The sequence below is a fragment of the Apis florea genome, unplaced genomic scaffold, assembly GCF_048593485.1.
Source record: "Apis florea isolate Af1SG1 unplaced genomic scaffold, ASM4859348v1 contig_2272_pilon, whole genome shotgun sequence".
Lineage (NCBI taxonomy): Eukaryota > Metazoa > Arthropoda > Insecta > Hymenoptera > Apidae > Apis > Apis florea.
Genome location: NW_028256549.1, coordinates 2,866,639 through 2,891,349, shown reverse-complemented (window position 1 = coordinate 2,891,349; position 24,711 = coordinate 2,866,639). Strand labels below are relative to the sequence as shown.

General features: G+C 39.2%; 3 protein-coding genes and 1 non-coding gene across 5 annotated transcripts in view; all 4 read left to right on the top strand.

The window, feature by feature from the left end:
• The first annotated feature begins 7,150 nt into the window (after positions 1 to 7,150).
• Ets96B (ETS variant transcription factor Ets96B) lies at positions 7,151 to 20,824 on the top strand. The gene is made up of 9 exons (XM_086902437.1): positions 7,151 to 7,201; positions 10,249 to 10,351; positions 12,675 to 12,728; positions 13,574 to 13,633; positions 15,658 to 15,793; positions 15,865 to 16,001; positions 18,847 to 19,334; positions 19,424 to 19,760; positions 19,849 to 20,824. Exons 1-9 carry the CDS (start codon positions 7,151 to 7,153, stop codon positions 20,262 to 20,264), a joined length of 1,782 nt encoding a protein of 593 aa, XP_086758563.1. The 3' UTR covers positions 20,265 to 20,824.
• On the top strand, positions 12,821 to 12,893 carry TRNAK-UUU (transfer RNA lysine (anticodon UUU)). The gene has a single exon. It is a non-coding gene; the product is annotated as a tRNA-Lys (tRNA).
• Ude (Uracil-DNA degrading factor) lies at positions 20,711 to 23,472 on the top strand. Its single transcript, XM_012489592.3, has 4 exons — positions 20,711 to 21,419; positions 21,824 to 22,169; positions 22,258 to 22,992; positions 23,066 to 23,472. Exons 2-4 carry the CDS (start codon positions 21,826 to 21,828, stop codon positions 23,331 to 23,333), a joined length of 1,347 nt encoding a protein of 448 aa, XP_012345046.1. The 5' UTR covers positions 20,711 to 21,419; positions 21,824 to 21,825; the 3' UTR covers positions 23,334 to 23,472.
• A 156-nt stretch (positions 23,473 to 23,628) lies between these two features.
• The window catches only part of LOC100867855 (colorectal mutant cancer protein), a 35,927-nt gene continuing 34,844 nt past the window's right edge, over positions 23,629 to 24,711 (top strand). Inside the window, exons 1-2 of one of the 2 annotated variants that reach the window (XM_086902435.1) lie at positions 23,682 to 24,044; positions 24,267 to 24,532. In XM_086902435.1, coding sequence (XP_086758561.1) covers positions 24,423 to 24,532 — 110 coding nt within the window. In that variant the 5' untranslated portion in view covers positions 23,682 to 24,044; positions 24,267 to 24,422. Of the gene's footprint in view, positions 24,533 to 24,711 lie in introns of both variants that reach the window. The other variant, XM_086902434.1, reaches the window with a different exon arrangement.

The following is a 24,711-nucleotide window of genomic DNA, read 5'->3' as shown; positions in this document are numbered from 1 at the left end:
CGCGTTAAAAGACTGTGTGCTTAAATAACTCGTATAAAATCAGTATTTCTCTCAAGAAAATAAGGCGGTCATCCATCACGCGAAGAGGTAATTATCTTTCATTTTATTTAAATTCTTATTTTTCTATTTCAATATAAAATCATTAGATTTTTAATTTTTAAATTTAGAATTTTTATATCAGAGTCTTAATTTTTATTTTTATTAAAGTACATTCGAATTTCAAATTTTACTTTACTATTAATATTATTTTAGTAAAGTTTCATCTTTTTTTTTTCTACTTCAATTTTTTCAAACAATCTGGATTATGTTTTAAATTATGTTGTTTCGCTTTTTGTTACAGATATTTTGCAACATCCTCCTACAGATTGCCAATATTCTTCGCATCAAAGGGTGAGTCGCATGCATTTATGTTCCTCCGGTCACTCAATCATGTCGTAGGACGAAAGGTCCGAATCGACACGAGTGACTGGTTGTATACGTAGATTTTTGCAACGAGCATAGTGACCACGGGTATATTTATTATACCCGTGAGTAGTAACATTTTCTGTGTTTTATTTATTAGCTCAGGCTAGATCTTCTTGCAAATCGCGTTTTTTAAATAAAAATTTTCTTTTCTTTTTTACATTTTGCTTTATACAATAATAATAATATTTTTTAATTATTCGATTTTCAATTAACAATCGATACGAAATATAAAATTTGATATGATACGAAATATAAAATTTTTAATTTTATTTCCCTCGTGATAATACAAAAATGTGCAAGAAGATATATCGCGACAGATAGATTTCGCAATCAAAACAATAATATTGAACATTTGTTTTTTATTTTCGAAACTATGTTTTGATGAAGGAATCGTCTGAGGTTTTTTTATATCTATTATTATATTAACTTTAATTCAATTATTTTTTTTTTGCATTTAGTATTTCTTGCAATATAAATAAATTTCTTATTTATTTCTAATTTTTTCTTTTTCTTCTCTATAGTAGTAGAAGTAAAAATAGATGATAAAATAAAGAGTATTAGTCCGTTAGAGAAAAAATAGATACTTATAATATTTTTTTAGCTCAGGATTTTCAGGTTTAACCCCTTCCGTGCTCATTGCCACGATCTCACTCACGTGCCCAGGTGTTACTTGGGTGAGAGAGAGGCAATTGGGCACGATGACCATAGTTTATAAGTTTTTATCGGCGACTGACGATGAGTTAATGATCGTGCACGACGTATTTCCACATTGTGTGTGTGTGTGGTTAGGGTGTGGAATTGCGTCGTTACGATTCTCATTTCTATTTATTATACAGTCATACAATTTACAATTTCGTCGATATTACTATAAAATTATAAATTGTAAATTGATACCAAATTTATTAAATTTTATTGATAATTAAAATCGAGATACGCAATGATCATCAGCCATCGTCAGTCGATTTCAGGAAAATGGTACGTAAATTTAGAGTGTGAAAGTGGTATTAAGCTCGGGTGTCGGAGGCGTCCCGGGACGCTCTCCCTAGTGTAGGCTTTTTGCGCCCGGGTGTAATGCGTGAGAACCGTGGAGTGAATGTGTTGGTGTGCCTGTTTTGCCATTTTTTAAATATAGCGCTAGGTAGGATAGGTAGTATACTTTCTGGTATGTTTGTTAATTGTAAGTAGGTAGGGCCGGGCAGGTTGTCACAGTCTCTGGTCGGGTAGGCGCGTTTTCGCGTGACAACCTGTTTCAGGAAATATAATTTGAAAAATCGAGAGTGGAGCTGAGACGAGTGGTCATCGATGATGACACTCGTTTCTGGTTTTACTTCTATCGATTTTTCGAATTTCGCGGTCGCGGTCGCGAAATGGGCGAAACGAACGTTGCGCTCGAGATTCTGCGCATGTGCGGACAATGGTCGGTAATGGCTATTGGTCGTCCATGTGCACTCAGCTTCCGCGATTTAGTCTATTTTTTTCTTTTTTTTTTTTTCGCGATCAGGAAATCTCGAGCCTAGATTTAAGTTTCAGCGGGCATCGCGCCCGAAGGAGGAAGACCGAAGAGGCTCCGACAAACTGTCACGAAGAGGGGCTGCAACGAATGACTTGTCATTTTTTGGATCTTTTTTTCGATTCAAAGAATGGGAAGTCATTGTTACTACTTTGTTACTATGCTCGTTTTAGAGTCTGTAGTAGTAGTAATAGTAGTAGTAGTAGTAGTAGTAGTAGTATTTATGGCCGATGTGAATTCCGGCCCAACGTACATCATCATGGGCAATCGCGATTTTTTAATTAGTGTTGCGACAAATAAATTACGGTTTGCATTAGAGTTGCGTATAAATAACGATCGCGTTTGCTTTAGCGTTGCGTTTTATGAGACATCGCGATTTTTTTTAATTTTAATGATATAATTTTTTTTAAAAAGTAGTATTAAAAAAGTTTTACGTTTATTTTATTTCGAGTTTTAATTATAGAGATATTAACTTTCAATTCGTTTGTATTTATATTAAATTCATTTTAAGAATTAGTGTTGCGTCAAAAAATAATCGCGTTTTTGAAAGTAGTGTTGCGTTGAAAAATGATCGCGTTTTTGAAAGTAGTGTTGCGTTTATAAAATGCCCATGATTCTTCCACTGATATTGTGGAAATGGTCCTGTTTTGGGATCATAAAATGCAGTTGCAAATGCTGCAAAAATGTGGTCCTGCTTTTGGACCATAAAGTGCGACAACGGGCAATCGCGATTTTTTTAATTAGTGTTGCGACAAATAAATTACGGTTTGCATTAGAGTTGCGTATAAATAACGATCGCGTTTGCTTTAGCGTTGCGTTTTATGAGACATCGCGATTTTTTTTAATTTTAATGATATAATTTTTTTTAAAAAGTAGTATTAAAAAAGTTTTACGTTTATTTTATTTCGAGTTTTAATTATAGAGATATTAACTTTCAATTCGTTTGTATTTATATTAAATTCATTTTAAGAATTAGTGTTGCGACAAAAAATAATCGCGTTTTTGAAAGTAGTGTTGCGTTGAAAAATGATCGCGTTTTTGAAAGTAGTGTTGCGTTTATAAAATGCCCATAATTTTTCCACTAACGTCGTGGAAATTGGATCCTGTTTTTGGATCACAAGTGTGATCCGTATAGCCTTTTCTGGCTATCTTTCTTTTTCAGCGCCCCTAAATATTAGAGCATTTGTTAATGAAAATACTGCTAAAATGTTTATTCATTTGAATTTTAAACTCTCATAGTATTACTTAAAATTTTGCATTATGCGGTAAGAATATTAATTTATTTAATATTATAAATTAATATTCTTACTACGATATGTTGATACAAACACAATTGATTTATTCAGAATAAATGACAAATAATTATTCGTTGTCAAAATTAAAATTAAATTTTTCTTTACAATTTCGCTAAAATTGAATAAAATTTGTCAGTATTTCTGTATATTTGAAATAGTTGAATAAATATTCGGAATTCCTATGTAAAATATCAAAATTAAAATTCATTTTTTTTTATATTTATAATTTTTAATCTATTTATTCTGTATATAATTTTTTAAAATGTTTACGTTTTAATTTAAAATTAAATTTAAGATTTAAATAAATTTTAAGTCTTAAATTTAAGTCTTAGCTTAAGTTTAATGTAAGATAGACATTTAGATTAGAAGTTTATTGTGAGCACATTCCGTAAAAAGATACGCTTCTTAACATAAAATAAATTATATTACATATTTCCAATCCATTTATTTCTTTTTCTCTTTTTTTTTTATTCTGCTTTAAATAGAAGCTTATCTTTAGTACGAATGATGCCAGTAGGATATATTTATTATTAAGATGTAGTATTAAGAATATAGATTAAGTTTTAAATTTAAGCCTCATCGTTGGACGACGTGGGATTAATTGCGTGCGAAAAATTGCGATAAATGTAAAAAATTTTTGTAAACCAGTGTAAAGTTTTAAATTTATGTTTTAGATTTATGATTACAGGATATCTTTTTGTTGTATCTTTTATATTTTTTTATAATTTCTATATCTATATTAATTTGTTAATCACTAATTTGTTTTTTTTTTTTTTTTTTTTTTTTACTTGTTTAGGTTTAGGTAGTCTCAATGCGTAGTCACCTCGGTAATTGGCATCGCTTTTTACATTTTGTATTTAAAAAAATATCTTGCAAATATTTCATTAAAAATTTTTCGAAATATTTTGAGTTATATTTCATCATTAATAATTTTCGAAAAACGATGGCAAGCCAAGAACTACGCACACTTTCAGTCTAGTTTAGTCTAAAATATGATTTCTTTTAATTATTTTGATTAATTATCAATGAACTAGACTGAAGGTACTAATATAATCTGAACAAGAATATTCTGGTTAAACCTTTATTATTTTTATATTATTTTTTTAATTTTTAACAAAATTTTAGTAACCTTATCTTTCTCCTTTTTTTTTAAATGAGACTAGAATATTCTTGATACAGGTATTAGTTAATTAGTATTTTTATTATAATTTATTATTCGATGTAAATGATAAGATGCGTGCGTTTTAGATATAAGTCCTAGTTTTAAGTATAATGTAAGATTAGTATTAATGTGATAGATTTAAGATTTAGTATTAAGATTTAAATTTTAATATTTTTACTGTAATTTATTATATTCAATGTAAATGATAAGATGCATGCATCTTAGATTTAGGTCCTAGTCTTAAGTATAATGTAAGATAGATTTAAGATCTAGATTAAGTTAATTTAAGACTTCATCAATGAACAACGTTTTGGACGACGTTGGACGACGTTGGATAATGATAAACAACGTGAGATATAGATTTTAATTTCTTCGTTATAATTTATTATATTCCACGTAAATGATAAGATGCGTGCGTTTTAGATTTAAGTCCTAGTTTTAAGTATAATATAAGATAGATTTAAGATTTAGTATTAAGATTTAGATTAAGTAAATTTAGAAATTCATCGATGGACAACGTTGGACAACGATAACCAATATAGATTTCAATATATATATATGTTATAATTTATTATATTCAACATAAATGATTTAAGACTTTATCGATGGATGATGTTGAACAACAATGTGGGACACAGATTTTGATATTTTTATTATAATTTATCAAATTCGATATAAATGGTAAGATGTGTGCGTTTTAAAGTTAAGTCCTAGATTTAACTATAATGTAAGATAGATTTAAGATTTAGTATTAAGATTCAGATTAAGTTGAAATTTAGAAATTTGTAACAAATTGTAATAAATTTTTTTTCTACGTTTAAGATTTAGTTTATAAGTATTAAATTGTGTCATTTTAATGTATTAACTTTTTTGTTAAGTAAATTTAAAAAAAAAAAAAATGGGTCTCGATGCGTAGTCACCTCCTCGTTGGTGGGATCCGGTAATTGGCATCGCTTTTCAAATTTTATATTTGAAAAAATATCTTATAAATATTTCATTAAAAATTTTTCGAAATATTTTGAATTATATTTCATCATTAATAATTTTCGAAAAACGATGGCAAGCCAAGAACTACGCACACTTTCAGTCTAGTTTAGTCTAAAATATGATTTCTTTTAATTATTTTGATTAATTATCAATGAACTAGACTGAAGGTACTAATATAATCTGAACAAGAATATTCTGGTTAAACCTTTATTATTTTTATATTATTTTTTTAATTTTTAACAAAATTTTAGTAACCTTATCTTTCTCCTCTTTTCTTAAATGAGACTAGAATATTCTTGATACAGGTATTAGTTAATTAGTATTTTTATTATAATTTATTATTCGATGTAAATAAAATAATATAGTAAAATGCGTGCGTTTTAGATATAAGTTCTAGTTTTAAGTATAATATGTAAGATAGATTTAGCATTTAGTATTAAGATGTACATTAAGTTAATTTAAGTTTTCATTGAGTTTTAGAAGAATCGTGTTAGAACAACCGAAGTACTGACAAGAAACAGATTGACACGATCTTTTATCTTTAGAACAATATGTTCTGAAATACCGACAAAAGAAAGATCAATCTGTCTACGCCATCTACCACGGTGAGCCGTAATTACATACACAATATTATCATTCAAAGATACAAATAAAGAAAAATCTTACACTTTATAATTTTAAAGATTGAGGCGAAAATTATTTCCAGCGCTAAAATGAGTAAAAAATTATATTTACGAAAAATATAATCCTATGACATGGTTGAATGACATTCGTCTATATCTCTATTTTGTCCATGCCCGTTAAGTTAGAAATCGCAAATTGAAATATTTATCTTGGAAAAAATAAAGAAATTTTAATCAATCGTACGATAGATATTCTTTTTAATTTATATTTTTATACTTATTGAATTTGATAATATATTGCATTGTTGTAATCTTTTGATTACAAATTATCGATTATAAGTGAATCGTACAGTGCAAATTTATCAACCGAGGGAAAACGATCAAGAGGATTCCTAAGTTATCATACGTATGTGCAAGTTCCATGTTTTATGTTGCGAAATATAATAAACATAATAAAAATGAAATCAATATTTAATCATCATTATATTATTGTATGTAACAATATAATCCAATTCATTTATCGCCCAATTATTTTTCCCTTAAAAAGGTTCATATTAAATTCGAAAGATATTAAAGAATGGAGAAATATATTTGAAATAAGAACTCACTTATTAAAAATGAATTGAAATTTTTTTCATTCTTGAAAATGCTATTCAGAACATAGGACATTGTGGAGTTAGGAAAACGAATCGCAAGATTAACAAAGAATCCGAACGAAAAGAGGTGTTCTCGTAGGTGTTGTCGAAGCACAAAGCTCTGTAGTATTAAGAGAAGGTCACCAATGATTTTAAGGCCCCGCCTACCGTGCAGTGGTTGGAAGCAACCCCTAGTCAGGGTAGCCCGCGCAGGGCTGATTTCTCTACCACGTTGTGGGCGTAGACGTACCATAGACACAACCCCCGATGCATACACCCCGTCTTTTCACTGTTCACTGAGATCAAATCACTCGTCTCAGTTCTATCTTTGATCTTGACGGTGCAGTAACGTGACTTTTAAATTACGGGACAGTTCGTGTGATCTGTTCGGTCTGTCGATAACCCGTGATATTTTCGTGAAATTTGTGACAAACGCTTTTGGAAAAATAGAAGTCTGAAAGGGGGGGGCAAGAATGAATCAGGATCAAGAAGTACCAGTTACGACAACGGATCTAGCTAGACTGGTAAGATAAACAAATATTTATTATCTCGTAAAACTTAAGTGTTTAAAACCTTTGCAATCACGCGACAGGCAGACATATACATATCGATTAAACGCAACAATTATAATTATCCATATAATTTCCTCCATTAAGTGCAAAAGCAATGATAATTTCAAACTGTTATGTACAACACGAGTTCCATTATTTCCGTGCAATTCAAATTTAACAATCTTCTATCTTTTACCTAATCTTTCCACCCATTTTAATCTATTCGAATTAACATAATTATAACATAATACTTAAAAAAAAAAAAACGATGTTTTAAACGACGACAATTACAACGCACAAGTCAGTGATCGACGCGTAAAAAACTCGATTACGCATAAAAAGCAAGCTCGTCCCCGTTTCCCCCAAAAGTTAGGATCTACGATCGGACAATGGAGTCATAAGCGTGGACAGCGAGCTACGTTAAACGTCGGCACACGCATAATGCAACGTACTCGCGTGTCGATGATCCTCGAGTGTCGAATTGCCGTGGCACGCGCCACCACGCTCCGATAGATCGTCCCACGGGTGCCACCCCTTGTGTGCCCCCTAAACACGTAATTGTCGCCACCGTTCAACCCTCCTGGTCACCCTGGTGGCGGAATATTCCCGTGCACGGGGCCACCGTGACTACGACACCGAGTAGCCGTGGGTGGTCAACGGGTAACCCTCCGCTGAAACGACCCGGCCGCGGAAACACTTGATTTATGTTTGTTGATTCAAAAAATCACTCGATTCCCACACACCAGCCCTGTTACGCCGATCCGTCGGTTAATTGACTCCTCTCTGCGACATATGCCGCCACTCGAGTTTCCCATGATTAGACACCCGTTCTTCGTAGCTGGGATCCGTTTAACGCCACGTGAATGTTGTTTGTTTCAATCAAATTGAAAAGTGGCCATCGAATACAATTGCACAACGAGAGTTTCGAAATGAAAGAGTGGACTCGAAGTGAAAGAGTATCGAAGACGCGTCGATGAAATTGAATTTCTTCTTAGGAGAAAAAGGAAGGGTATCGAGAGAGCAATTAGCAGATAGAATCCGTGAGACATTGTGATCGTGAGTTGTGCTGTCATCCACGGTATTGTTCGTATTCTTTTTGCTTGGAAACCATTGTCATTGTCTTGGCACCCTCGCTCGAGAGAAAGCGACGGAAAGGAAAAAAGGGCGATGTTTTCCCGTGAAAGTGGCAACGCCTTTTTCCCACTCCTAATTGATCAAATTGGACGACGGCTCTTTGTTGAAATTGGACGACCGTTAATGAATAGAAAATCTTATCTTTCCCTTACCAATATCTTACCATCGATCCGATCTTTATCAAAATCGATCGTTTACAATTTCAAAATCCGATATCTCGAATCCCTTAAGAATATTTTCTGGTTTGTACGCGAATCGATGGAACGAAATCGACGAGATCCACCTCTATAGGGAGGGGAGCCTGGTTGGAACGTGTTGTCTGCTCGATGACTTTATTATAAACTGAACCGAAGTGCGCAATTACGAGGGTGGTGTACGAAGGGAATTGGGGTGACGACCCCTCGTAGCATCATCAGGAACGATGGGGCGTTCCCCACGATTCATGGGTATCTCGTTTTCACTGGATACAAACGTACGTACGAACACGTTTGTCCGTACATGACACACGTACCCCAAACGATCCACTTACAAGCGCGTCTTTTACACGCCGTTCCCGATGGGAAAGGTCAGGGGAGGTGGGTTCTACAGAAAAAGTTAAACGACACGCGACCATGTTTGCGCGCTCTCCTCACGACTCGTTGCACTCCGCGAATGCACTCGATTAACTTCTCGATCGAATGTTTTGTCAAAATCGTGTGCGTGTACACGAAGGTGAAGATATTTTTAAAATTTTGATAGAATATGGATGGGGGAGAGAGAGAGAGAGAGAGAGAGAGATATCTATATACACCGTGAAACCGCACGATGCATTCTTTATCACTCATTTAACGCTGTCGTGCCGCTAAATACCGTTTGATATCGGGTTGGCGGGATTAAAGATTGAACGTAATATCGGGGAATGTAATTAAAATTTATATTAGAGGGCACAGCTTGTGGATTACGAGTGCTGAACCATCGCGGCGACTAATTATAAATGACTATTAATTGCAATCAGAGGAAAATCCAAGGGGACGAGAGTGAATGAACGTAAGACTAACCGAACCTGTAAAGGTGGAAGTTGATTATCAAGTCTCTATAAATGATAATATCCTGTCGAATTAAGTATAAAAGAAAAATGACGGGGAAACTTGGCGATAAAGTGATTACCGCGTGTACATATAATCAATAAAGAAAAAAAATATATATATATTTTGCGCCAACTATTAAATAACGTTTAGAAAAATTAATCAAAGAAAAAGATCGAAAGAAGATTTTGACGGTGCGTCAAGCGCGTGTGCGCGCGTTCAAAGTTTTCGTAAAAGCGAACGATCTTTCTCGATTTTTAAAGTGTAAGCGATCGGTAGAGGGTACAGTGAAACTTCATAAAGGAAAAGCAGACGGCGACAAGGCGTTATTGGAATTTCCAAAACCGGTAACCGGCTTTACCACTAGATTGCTCCGCAAGGAGGAAACCATCCAATCGTTCACCGGATGTCCTCCTTGCCTCCTCTCTCGCACGTTCTCCCCCTCTTCCTCTCCTTCTCCTCGTCCTCTTCTTCTTCTTCCTTCTCATTGTACCTGCTACACTACTTTAAAATCCCGCTTCTCGCTATTCCTTTCTCCTCCAAATTGCCTCGCTCTCTCTCTCTCTCTTTCTCTCTCCTTTCTTCCTGCGATTTTACATCGTTTTCGTCTTTTTTCCTCGCCCGATAGCATTTCTAGGCGAACAAGAAAGAGAGAGAGAGAGACTTTTTTTTCATTCCCGATCTGAAATATCGGATTTGTGGAATCGATTCCTTGAAAATCAATCCGCGATTTCGGATTAAAAAAAAAAGGCGGTGTGTGAAAATTGACCGAAAACCCTATCGAAAACTTAATTTTAACTCGGATCTAATCTATCTTTACAGCCGAGCGAGGAATTCAACAGGCTAAACGAGCCGCTTCAAACAGGATATTGTCCCACAAACTATCCCGTGACACAGCCGAACACCGAGGAGAAGCTGCATCCCGGTAAGTGTAGCGAAATAACACGGAGAGAAGAGAGCAAGCGAGGAAATTTCGAGCGGAATAAGTTTGGAAATAGTCGTAGCGGCTATTCGATATTTCGTGTATCACGATAAGACTTTTCGTGAGCGAGGAAAGGTCGAGAGGGCGATCCGTTCGGGTCGCCATCCCCTCGATTTTCAAGCTCTTTGATACGAGACGTTTCTCGAGAGAGAAAGAGAGAGAGAGAGAGAGAGAGAGAGAGAGAGAGAGCACACCGTGACACGGAGTCGTCTCGGCTACGTCTTCGTGCAAACACGTACTTACACGAAGGAAGGTTTCACGGAGGCACAAGAAAGCGTAGCGGCGGCCCAAAGCACGTGCAGGATGTACGCGAACTGTGTACAACGGGGGAGAAGGGAGAACCACCCCCTGAAGAGAGGCTGTCACCGGCAGGCAGTCGAGTCAATATCTTTATATAGTCGCATCAACCATGATATTATTTTCTACGATGCAATTACGTTTTAAGACTGCGAGGAAAGAGTGAGAAGATTTTTCGAACATCTCACCATACTCCTTCCTATCGCGATGAAAAATTCGCCCGTTCCTTGTCGGATATCGTATAATTAATTCCACAATGACGCGCTACTTTGTCGAATTATATTCTCGATCAATTCCATCCTAATGATCGATTCGCCAATAATTAAATCTCGTTGCGTAATTGAATTTCAATGGAAGGAGATTCTGTCGACTTTGGTTCGAGGAAAATTTTTAGGATTGTCGAATGGCCGAAATCCTCCGAAGAAAAAATCGTCGATACTGTTATTGCGCAAGTTGAGGGTGAAGATTGGCAGTTTTGTAATCGCATCGTAATTCGTTGGACGATCCGAACGAGCGGAATTTGCACTCGTCGGTCAATTAGATAGTTTTACTTACAGCCTTGACCCAGAAACGCGACACCAGGAGCGTGAATCCTCAGGACGAATTCAATAAGCAACGTGTTATCGCCGCAAAGAGCCCCATGGGGTGGTCGAAGCCCCGGTCGTACCCCCACAGGATTCGTAACCACCCTAGCGGCGTCTGGGCACAGTGATTGACACTTTATATCTAACATTGGCATGCCGTGGTGTGAACCACCAGTCGGGATGGTCTGCCTCCACCTAACTCAATCACTGCCTATAATGCTGCAATTTCTCTATCGTAATCACGTTACGCCCTACCACCCTCCCCAACCACTTTTCGGCGACGATTCGTCGCGAAGAAATATTGAAACGTCGAAAGAACGAACCTTCCGCCACTCTCCTCTCGTTTTCCACACCCGACCTCGAAATGGGAACGAAATTACGGTGAAAATATTACTTCAACGATACTCTTGTGCGTCCATCGAAATGTAAGATTCTTTTTAAAAGTATTTCAATAATCTATCTTTTTTCTTCCAAAAAGAATAATCGATCTAAATAATTGCGAAATTTTCCAAAACGTGAAATCTTTGATATCGTGTTTCGTTCGTAGAATCGTGTACATCATTGTCTCGTAGCGAAACGCGTTTATTATCCACGAGCTATGAAGCTCTCCGAGCTAAATTCGTTTCGTCGAACTGGATTGTCGAGCTACGAACAAAACGAGGTTACTGTCAAGTGGCTACCCGTGGCGAATCCTAGAGGCCCATTAAACGGACCCCTAACATACATTTCTGCCGCATTCTTATATATACGTATATCACTTACATCGAAAGGGGTTGTTTTTGCCACTGATTCATCCCTCAGTGTTCAGTCTTTGTTCCTTCTTACGATCCCCGTCTCGTCGAATCTTATTACAGCTCAGATATCGTGTCTCATCGTGACATAATTATTCAGGAATCGTTTTATACACGAAGGAATGCACGTTTCGTATATATAATCGTTGGAATAATTATGATCTGGAATAATATTTTTATCGCTAATGAATATTTATCGAATTTGACGAAATAATATGGTTGAATAATATGAACGAGGGATTAATTTCACGGTGAGGTGTAATTATCCTCGAGTAACCATTAATCATCATGCTGTCAACTAATTTCTTGGCTTGGCTCGTGAATTAAAGGTCTTAAGATCTTTGTATAAGAAAAGTATCGTTTAAATATTGATATTGCAATTGAATTGTGCTTCTATCGATTGGATTACATTGATTATACGAATTTAAATTGTTTCTATTTATACGTCTATTTATATTATATATTTATATATCAAAATACTTCATTCCATGTATCGATATGGAATAAAAATAATAAAACATTTTTTATATTATTATTATTATAGAAAATTAAAAAGAAATAATCGTATAAAAGGAGACATGAATTTCATTTCAGAAAATGAAATATACCCGACACAGGAATATAGACAAGAATCATGGCTTCAAGATGGTGAGTGAGTTTCTTTATAAATAATTTATATTGCATTAATATAAAAAAAAAAATGGATATTTCTACATACATTGAAACGGAAGTTAACAGCTGCCTGGATAGCTCAGTCGGTAGAGCATCAGACTTTTAATCTGAGGGTCCAGGGTTCGAGTCCCTGTTCGGGCGGAATAACTTTTTTTTCTTTTTTTTACTTTTCCTTTTCAAATTTTACCGATCAATATTATCCGGAATCGTAAAATAAAAAAAAAAAACGAGAAAATATCAAAATTAATATATATTCTTTGGTTCGCAATAAAATCGTTATCGTAGTTTCCATTAACTCGATTGAATTATAAAAGCAAAGCTCGGTATATAATGCTTTAAAACACCCGACTTCCGTTCCGCTTCCCTTTCAGCGAAATAGCACAGAGTTTCTGCAAACTAGAAGCGCCACGGTAAAATTCTTACAGACTCGTATTATTCCTTATGAAACAAACGAGGGAACGAGGCTCCATTTTCAAGCCGCATAACGTAAATCTTCCTCGAAGGTGATTAGAAACAGTGGCCTCACTGTCCGGAACATTAATTTTGATTACTTCGACGAACTGTAATGTAATGCACGATGGATGCAATGTAATAATCGCGATAACGAGGGGACGTTCTGCCAGTGGAACGTCCAATGGCCGATCCCGACGAAATCATCAACTTAACACCTCGCGATAATCTTTCGTTCCTTATTATTTAAACGTTATTATTAAACGTTATTATTGTCATTTCGTTTTACTTGTGTTTATTTATTTTTCTATTTTTCATTTCTTCCCTTCATAAACCACTGTTCGAAATAATATTTACGAATTTCGTTGTAGGTAGCAGCTGCGAAACGGAAGACAGCGAGCAGTACGTGCCGGAGTTCCATCGTATGTCAAGTTAGTGTAATGGAGATATCATTTTTCTACGATTATCGATCGATTTTCGAAGCGACGATTTCCCGAGATTTATCTTATTACTACGTTTCGATCGCGTCAAGTAATGAGGCACGAATGTCGAAGGAAGTCAATCTCAACAGAAACGGAAGCTACACGGAAATGTATCGCATATGCAATTTAATCGTTAATTTGGAAAGAACCTGAGCAAATAGGAAGCTACGAATTTGCGTTCTCGCGACTCGTGTGTTCACCCTTGAATCTCGAGACTCTCGTCCCTCTCGTCTATCAAGTGTTATTAAAATTGTATCGGTTTTTCTCTCCTCTCGTTGACAATGAGATTTTTTTTTTCTTTTTTTTTTCCGAAGCAATATCGACGGGCAATATTAAAAAAAGCCAATAAATCGCCCGGGGCCGGTGTTTTTTAAAGTGGCAAGAAAGTATCAACAGAAGACTCCCGACGATTATCGATATCGCATTACACGAGGAAGCACTTTATATTAAATCTCTTTTTTTTCTTCTTCTTTCTCGAACCTTTGGCTGATTAGCATTTCTCTCTCTCTCTCTTTCTCTCTCTCTCTTTCTCGACCGCCGTTCATCAAAGCCGCTTTAATATCGCGCGCGCGCAAAAAAAAAAAAAAAAAAAAAAAAGAAAAAGAAAAAAGAAAAACTTCCTCTTCATCGAAGAAATCGATTCGTTAACGTTCTCACGAGACGTTCTTAAGAAAATTTCTCTCGAATCTGGCGCGTGTACGAAAATCTGGCAAATATTTCGATACGCGTATAGAATAGAGGAGCAAACGGCCAGAGGGAACGACGGATAATGTCTATATGCTTATCTATACGCCGCGTGCACGTGCTCTTCTCTATCCTCGCGCGTCTATCAAATTTTCGATAAGGAAAATTTTACGCGCGATTAACCGTTTCGGATAATCCGATCTTTATCCGAATCAACACGCCTGTTGAACGAAATTGGTGAAATTCCTTTGGTAATTCCCATTGTTATCGCTCGAATTGTAACGTGACGTATAATCCTCGCGATACATAATGCCAAATTTATCCCTTATCCCCGTTAATTTTCATCATTTCGTTGCTCGACACGGAACGAGAACTAACCGGTTCCGTTTGCACGCGTAATACGAATGCAAACAATCAAAGGGAGAACCCCGATTCGAGATAAACAGACCGGTCGACGGGTTTGGATTTACCAGATAAACTTTTATTCCAGATATATATCGTAATATACCGGATGTTGTTGCACCCGGTATATTAGTGTAACATCGAGGAAAAAAAAAAAAAAAAGAAAATAACGCTCGCACGCGTGTTTTCTCTCCACTCTGATTATATACGTCCGTCGAACATAGAAGAGACATAGAAAGTTCGCGCGTTGTTATCGTTATCGATAATAAGAAAAATCGTGGCGAAAATTGTTCGCGAATTCGATCGTTAGATTGGAAAATTTCCAAAATTCGGATAGCATTCGATCTCCGATTTTTTTTTTTTTTTTTTTTTTTTCAATGAAAACGAGACGCTCGAAACCGTACCGATTCTTTCGTACCAGCGTCGAGTCGGTGGTTCTCCCGTAGCGAGTAAACTTCCGATGTTTGCAAATACAATGATTGCCGGAGGCCTCTGACTTATGCTTCCCACGGCCAGAGTCTGTTTGATTTATCGAGGGCGCACCCTCGGCCGCGCAAAATCGTCGACGGCCCCATTAGGAAGCGAATCCACCCCCACGTGCCGCTGCAACGATGCGCCTTAGCTTCCGCCAGGACACGCGCCCTTGTGTCCCCCTCCCTCACCCCGCCGATCTTCGTCCCAAGAAACGATCCTCGTTCGATCGTTAAAATCATTCACCGTTCATCTGTACATCCACGAAGGGGGGATCCCTCTTCGAGAATTATATTTTTCCATTTAAATCTATTCCTATCGATTCCTGAACAACATGTTTTCACACGTTTATCATCGAGAATTTTTCGTCGATTCGTGCGTTTCAAACGCGTACGTCGCATTCTTCTTTTCCACAGACGCGAGCGTCAAGCAGGAATCGGCCAACTGCGGAAGAATCAACGATACTAATTACTCGCAGTATCAATCGGTGAACCATCCGCAGAGCAGCACCTTCCTCGACCTCGATCCTGAGAATCGGAATAATTGTTTTGGGTAAGCGAGTACCAATTCGGATAAGAGAAATTTGCATTTGAATTAAAAATATAAATGCAACGTTGGAACAGAAATAGCAAGATGAATTCGCGGACGAGCGAAACCACGAAGAACGTAGCGGTGAAGGAGGAACCGGCGGACAGAGGATACGGGGAGCCGATATCCGTGACGAATATCCCCACGTCGACGGGCCAGGATACTCGAAACGGTAAGAAATCACCGATTTACGAATGAAATTAATAGCGGCGAAACGAAGGAAGAGAGCGAAACACGACTCGGTGGAGTCGTGCTCTTACCGCGCTCCTATTGACACAACCGAGATTCCCGATGATGATACCCTCTTCTCGAACGTGCACCGTGACAAATCTCTCGACAATAGATCCACGTGGCGCTTCGCTACCCCATACATCCCATAAATAACTGGAGCACGGGGGAAACACTCCATGTTCCATCCATTAATCGAGCTCTAGCTCTACTCCTTCTTCCGGTCTCTGTTTTCACCACGCTTTCCATCCAATCTACATTCGTCGAATATTTTTGTTTTAATCGTCGTCAACGATTATCCATAATCGCGTTCTTCCTTTTTCCTCCTCGATACAGGGAAAGGAATGGATGTGGCGCGGTTGATAACGTTTTCAGCGACCCGTTTTTAACGGAGGAGATTCGTTGATAATCCCGGCGTAAGTTCGTCTGTTGTTGCTACACTGGACTCGCTCACGCGTGACTAAGTACACGTAAGTGAATAATTGAAGAATGCTTTCAACTCGAGAGCAACCGAGAAGCGCTTCGTAAAATCCAACGAAAGCTGCTAAACGAAGGAAAGAGCGTAGAATTCTCTCCCCGGGGAGGTTGCAAGTCGTAAAAATCTTTCTCTCGCGAGAAGAACGGAACGGAGGTGGAATTCGTCGCTCGCAGCAAAGAATTTCTTTGCAAATTCGTCGATTTGAATTTGTATAAAATCGAGGGAAGGCGATTTTCGATTTTCGAAAGTTGGCCGCGCAATCCATTTACCTTGATAGTTGGCCATCTATTCGTAAAAGGAGTCGACGAAGGAGGCATTTGCAACCTCATGCTTTGTAATCAGACAGATTAGTCTTCCTTTATTCACGCACGTACACCAAACGAATCCTTTAGGAACACGGTCGCTATATTCGATGCCCGACACCGTGCGCGTATACTCCCATTTACTTCCAACTCACCCGGGAATTATGCTTCTACTTCTCTTCGCATAATTCTCCCTCCCCATTAAGCCGTTTCAATTATTTACACGCAGTTTAGATTAATAATAGGATCATCTAACCTATCGTTATCGATACCAGCCCACCCGGTTCGCTACGCGTTATTCTTTCTCGTAAATTAAATTTACGAAAACGGAAAGTGTCGTCGTATGATATGCGTCGTAGAGATATCGGGGAACGATCACGGATGATCGCACACTGCGTCGAGGCAACGCACGTTAAACGTTACCGTCTCCCTTGCCCGCTAAATCGACCTGTCGTTGACCAATGTAGCGGGTGGAATACTAATAACCTGTTAATGGGTGAGGGAGATTGGTCACCATCTCGCTAATTAATACCGACACGACCGAGGATTACAGCCGGTCCCGAGTTTCGTCGACCGTAATCGAACTTTCCTCCCCTTACGATTCCCTTAAAATTAATCGCGTGTATATAATAAGAATGAATTAGTTGTTGTTGTTGTTGTTGTTGTTGTTGTTGTTGTCGCGAATCGATTCGTTCTCGCGCAAAACATTCATTCCTTGGTGAATGGGCAGAAAGAGAAGAAGGGCATTTCGGCGCGTCAGGTGGGTGGAAAATGGACCTTGCATTATTAACCGGCCTCTACTCCGGAATTCGGGGATCAGGGAGACAGAGATAGAAGGATAAAGACGGGGGTGGAGGAGAAAATGAGAAGAGGAGGGTCGTACTAGGGTAGGAGAGAGAAAGAGGGAGGGAAAGAGGGAAAGAGAAGAAAGAACGAAAGCTTCTCGTCTGAGAGTGGACGAGTGGAGGCCGTCCTCTTTTCCGTGCAACCCTTGCGCGCACCGCCCCTGACCAGCCTGGTTCACCAACCCTTTTCCTGCTTGCTACATCGCCACCGGTTTCATCAGCTCGCGATTAATTTTAATCTAAAACTACCCGCAAAGCCTCTGGCCCCGCTTGCACGCGAGCTCGAGCCCCTTTCGCCCCTCTTCGGAGAGTGAGTGCCAGATTGGCCCGCAGCTTTCAACCCCCTCTCAGCTTCCCGCCTCGTCTACGCGAGATCGCGAACCGACCAATGTTCACCCGCCACTAGAAACCTAACCGACCTAAGCTAACGTTGACACGACACGATTAACTTTCTTCCATCCCATCCTCGATGATTAAAGATTTCCCATTAATACGAAATACGAATACCAGCTCGGTTTGCAGTTTATATTGCGGAACAAGCGCAATATGATCCTTGGAAATCGCGCTCCTCCCTTTTCCACGGAACGAACGCTCGATTTTTAATGGACGATGGCAAAAAGATGAGGATGCACGACGGGTGGCAAGCAAGCGCCGCGTTGACGGTATCGGGAAGAGGGCTCTCAATTTTTCAATATTCCCCGTACACGACTTGGAGCGTAACCGGATTACGGTTCGAGAATAGCTTTTTCGGCTCGAGGGACCACGGGATCGGTGGGATGCCGGCGGTGGCTGGCTCTCCCTGTGAGGAGAGCACCCGATTAATATACATATCGCGCGAGCTCCGCGCGGTATTTCAGGCGGTGCAGCTATCCGCGAGCTCCGCCATGCTCCGCCAACCCCGTGGGCTTTGAATATCAACCAATTTCCTGCCGATATTTGTGTGACGAGCACTTCACCGGCGACCGCGCGTGAGTGCAATCGCTAATACATCGCTCGAGTTTCCTTCTTTTTCGCGCCTCCGATCTTCGCGCCCTGTCTTCGCTCTCGTCCATTCCGCTCTTTCACCCTCCGTCCTCTCCCTCCTTCCTCGGACGAGGAAAATTAGATTATTTCGTTATTTTCGAAGATCGAATTAAATTTTAAATGATAAATAAATACGCGTAGGTAACAGCAGCATGGTTTACCAGCCGCAATACGGGAACGCCAGAGGCTCTCCATCGCCAAGTCGACCAGCCAGCACCTCGTCCGCCGCTTCCCAATGGCAGTCCGCGGTTCCCGCCTCGGGTGAAGCTTTCTTCCCGCGACAAGAGAATTGGAGTTCGGAGGTATACGGGAAGAGAAGCGTGACTCCCACGTGGACCGAGCTAGGGGTTCAGTTGGACAGTAGGAATACGTCGTGGGAGAGACAGAGTAACTGTTACCAGAAGAAAGGCTCTCCCACCTCGTGGAACGCGGATTACGCTGGCAAGAGACCATCCTCGACGACAGGGGTGTCACCTTGGAGCGAGATGTCGGTTGGATATCAGCAGCAACGTCGCGGCTCTCTGCAGTTGTGGCAATTTTTGGTCACCTTGCTGGACGATCCAGCGAACGCACCTTGCATCGCGTGGACCGGTCGCGGTATGGAGTTCAAGCTCATCGAACCGGAAGAGGTATATATATATATATATAAGATCGTATCACAATGGCGATATAAAGTGGTATTTTTTTTTTCTTTCTTTCTTTCTTTCATTCGATTCAGGTGGCTCGTAGATGGGGTGTTCAGAAGAATCGACCGGCGATGAATTATGACAAATTGAGCAGATCGTTGAGGTACTATTACGAGAAAGGGATAATGCAGAAGGTGGCGGGAGAAAGATACGTTTACAAATTCGTCTGTGATCCGGAAGCGCTTTTCAACATGGCGTACGGATCCGCGGGATCGTCCGGGCTTCCGGGCAGCGAAGTGCAAAATGGTGTTCGAAGCCAGTCGATATCCGGAAAAATATCGTCGTCGAACGATGTGTCCGATCTATCGAAACATCCTACCGCCGGCTACGGCGATGCGGTTCTTGCTATGTACTCGAACACAGCAGCAGGTCAGTATCTAATATTACAAAAATATTTCTAACTTCTTTTACAAAGAAAGTTTTTAACGATTAAATTATCGGATTCGAACGAACGTAGTATACGGACCATCGAGTTTGCATCATCTGCACCAATATCTCGGCGGAAACGAGGGTTTCAAAGCGCCATCGAATAGATACCATTCTCATTATTCGCACGAGTACAACAGCACCCATCATCATCCGCCATCTAGTTACGCAGAGACCTTCCTGAACTACGGTCGTTTGTCGTCCCACGACGCTCCGACCGAGTCGAGGAGCCAAGAACTGGCGAGGATCCCGTACACGCAGGAAACAACGGAAGGTATCAGCAGAGAACGAGAGACGTCATCGATTTTATACGACGGAGTGCAGAGATCGCAATTACCGGCCGCTTCTACGCTCTCCCAGCCAACCTTGCTAGACGCTACCACCACCAGCTCGAAGATCGAGCAAACTTCTTACGCCTGCCTCGGTGTGGGTAGCTGCGTCTGCTGAATCTATTCCCACCTTACCGAAAGACGGAAAGTCGTCGCCTTTTCGACTTTTCCAAGTAAATATCTAGTCATAGATCGCCCCGTATTCCGTACGCGTTCTACATTTGTAGAACATGGCTTGTGTATAACGCGTGCAGATGGTGAATGGAACGCGTAATTTGAATTTCGACCAGGCATGCGTTTATCCATGATCGCACCGTGGATTCTAATTCATTCAGAAAAATTAGAAAGCACAAAGCAAATAATTTGATTTCCTTGAAACGTGAAGCGTCGTCGAATTGTTGTTGCGCGATCATCGATAATTGTAACCGATCCAGACTTGAATCGCGGGTGCCGATGAATCTTGTAAATAGAGAAACTTGAAGGCGTTACGAATCGTTCGAAAAATCGAGTAAGTACCCCTCCCCTTTCTCCCCTCCCCTTTCTCCTCCTCCCTCCCCCGCCCCGTAGGGAGATCCAATCGCTTGTGATCGTTGTGACACATGGCCGTGTCCGAGTAGTTCGTCAGGATACTTCTGTAACTTCTGTAAATATCGAATAAATCTATTGAAACAATCTCAACGGAGGGAATATTCTTAAACAGCGTCATTACCAAGTTTATCTTCCTATGTCATCATCGAGTGAAATGAATCGCAAGAATTATCGCTAAAAGAATGTTCGAGAATGTTCATACGACGAGACCGATATGTAAAGATTTATCGATGGATTAATAATTATAAGCGATTATGCGAGTGTGACTTAATGACATAGAAAAATAATACTTGAACGTCGATACACTTTCAATCAACTTTCCATGTTGATCCTTTTCGCGAATGTATTAGCGGTTAGTGACGTAAGCCCAAGACCATGGACTGAGGTCGAATGCGTATTTCGGGCTGTGACACATAGTAGATATGTTTACGTCGACCCCTCTCTTTTCCGCCGACTCCCAACTCGCCCATCCTTTTTCCACCACGAGCAAATGTATCATTGGTGAACATCAGGCCGAGCCGGCTCCCGGTAAAAACCTGCCTAACTGCTGTCAGTCATACAATTACGGAAGAACAGTCTATCCAGCCTCTTGATATCGTTACACCTGTGAATTGAAAACAATATCGGTGGTTTAATCAAATTGATCGTATTATCGTCGGCAAACGGGATCTTGCGTTGCAAATTGGTGAGTATTTGTCAAAGTTTCTCCTTCTCGTTTCGTTAATTTTTTTTTTTTCGAAAATCTTGATAACGTATGCTCTTCTTTTTTTTTTTTATTAACATTTAGATGAACGAAATCATATCATTATAAAGATTGGCAAATATACGTATAATTTAATCAATTGTCTGTTTATTGATCCTTCCATAGCCCAGCAGCTACGTCAACGATAAAATTGACATTCTGGCGTCATACGGTTATCGAGTGCTTGCCTATCTCTATTTTTTTTTTTTCTAAAGAATTAACTTATTAATATTCAGTTATTAATCGATCACGCAAATTTGCGCCGCAACTCACGTGCGTGTAACACGATGCACGCGATCTCGTATGAATCTTCAATCGTGCGTAACAACGAACGTATTTAATTTTAGCAATGGGGAGAAGCAAATCAACGGAGCCGGAAGAATCCGTGATGGGTTTCAAGGATAAGCAAAAGGCATTGGACACGTTGAAAGCTCTGGACGGTCGAGATATCAGTTATCAGTACCATGTGATTGCTAGTTTTGTGAGCCGCGCGAAAAGAACGCTGCAGATTACAAGGGACGAGGAAAAACTGGCCAATATACGAGAAGCTTTGAAAGTGTTCGAGGATTGGCTCGCTAACTACAAAGAGAACAATCGCAGTAAAGAAAACCTCGCTTACTTGCCAATCGAGACTATAAAAGGCTTCAAGAGCCTTGCCAAAAAGTACGACGTTCTGGAGGAAGAATTCTATAAGTAACTATTAGTATACTAGATTTTTATTATTCTTTTCCCCGCGAGTAAATTTTCCCTTCGAATCGAATGATCGTTTCGTTTGTTTCAGCGCGTACAAGAAAGAGAAAGGCGACTACAAGGGTCTACGATCGGTTAAAATTCCGAGCGGAGAGACCACTTGGGACATTGAGAGAAATCGAAACTTGAAGAAAATTATCGATAAGATCAAACAAGACCACGTACAATGGTTCGAAACCGACGTTGGTGATTTTCGGGGGCTTCCAACTAAAGAACATGTACAGTGCATCATGTTGGGCTACAGTCCAGAACCGAGCAAATTGAAGAAACTCGTAGCTCAGGTGGAGGAAAAGTTTGGATCTGAGAATAAAGAAGATATGGAGATCGACGAGGATGTCAAGGGCAAGGCTGTGAAGAGGAAGCACGATAGCTCGTCCAGCGATGACGACGAGAATGAGGAACCGGAGAAAAAATCGAGACGATCGACCGACGAGGAAAAGACTGAAAAAGAGGAGAGCGGACTCGGTTTTAAAGATAAAGAGAAGGCTTTGCAGACTATCAAGTTACTGGAAGGTAGGGACCTAAATTATCAGTACCACGCGATCTCTGGCCTTGTGAAAAGGGCTGAACGGGTGATATCGTGCACAAAGGACGAGCAAAAGCTCAAGAACATAAAAGAAGCTATAGAAGTGTTCGACAATTGGATCACGGATTTCAAAGTGAATGGCCGGGCAAAGATGAATTTCGATTATTTATCCATCGATTTGGTACGATCTTACAAGCCGTTGGCGGACAAGTACGAAATCGAGGATAATGGATTTCTTAAGTAAGTCAATTTTCATTGGGATGATTGTTATTAAAATTTTTACCGAAAATTATTTTTTCTATATACTCTACAGAGCGTACGAAGAAGTGGACGGAGATTATAAGAAACTGAGAAACGTTCAAGTTCCAGATTCGAGTATTACCTGGGATATAGAGAGGAATAAGAATCTTCAAAATGTTGTAGATCGTGTCAAAGAACAAAAAAAATGGTTCCAGACGGATGGTGAGCTTGAAGGTTTACCCACCGAAGGACATATTCGGTGTATAATGTGGGCTTATAGTCATGATGCAGGTAAACTGAAAAAACTTTTGCCTACATTGGCTGAAAAATTGAAATCGTAAACGTTATTATAAATATTACATTAATATAAATACGTATGTGAAATTTATACTATTCTTAAGTTACCTTATATATGTACAAAAAAATTTAGCTGTATTTTTCTTCAAAAATATTGGTAATAAACATAATTTATTTTTGATATTTCTCTCGTCTTTACGTTTACGTAATTTTTTAAATTATTCGTTTACTGAAAGATTCGTCACCTCGTGTGGTGACATCTGACGGTGAAACTGGAACATGCCGTTTGCCGGCTCACTACTATGGTCGCCATCTTTGTTTTCATCGTACGAAAATTTCAAGATGGCGCGAGCTGTCAAAGTTTTTTGACCGCGCAACGCTCAATCGATAGTTTTTATTGCCGCTATACGTCTCGCAAGGGTGGGTGAGTCTCGGGTCTCGAGTCCAGTTTTGAGGTTAGGGTTAGTGACTCAGTGACACTGGAAACGGCGGTTACAAGTTCTCATGTGTGCACGACGACACGGAAAAAACGAAACTGTCTTATCCTTTTCGACGATTCAGTGACAAGACAAACACCTGCGTGAAGTTGTGTTGTAAAATTTTAAAGAAATTCGTGCGTTAAAAATACATTAGCGAGAGAATGATACGCGCTCTTGTAGTTGATCTGTTTATACCTTATGTATCAGTAAAGTCTTCTGGAACAAGGGAATCTACATGCTTTAAGCGGTCTAAAAATAGCCGTTGCTTCCACTGAGGTTCGTAGACCTTTTCATTCCTCGAACGTGATTGCGGAGGCGGTCGATGGTTCGAGTATACATCTCTCGAAATCGATTAATGAATCGCGATGCAACACGTGACTTAACGATCCATCGTGTTGGTCTTATGTGTTTGACGCGAGTTCAAAGACTCAGGAACATCTCGTTGTCGAAATTCGAAAGTTTTACGATTGATTTTAATACGATAATTGTGTTTTGAAGGATGTACCTGTACAACGAAAAAAGCTCGAGATGCGAGTAGCGTTATAACCAATTTCTGAACGTGACAAGGAGAAAACGTAAGAAAAGATGGACACGAAACAGCGGTATAGTGTGCTGATAATTCGTTACAATGGATAAACAAAAGATAAAGTGAAAATGTCACAAACTGCGGATGCTGAAAGTGAAGCAGGCTCCATCTGCGACGAGGAACGCGTCAGGAAGCTGTTTCAAGCATGCGACGGCGACGGAGATGGTTTTATCGACAGGTGAGTTCCATTAATTTGCATATAAATTGTATTTTCTTCTACAAATATCACAAGACGCGCGAATAATCAATCGGATTTTAACATTAAAAAATATTCTTAAAGCAATAACACAGTTCGGAAATTTAATACAAACACTTTTTCAAATAAAATGATTATTGTAATAGATCTCATATCATAAA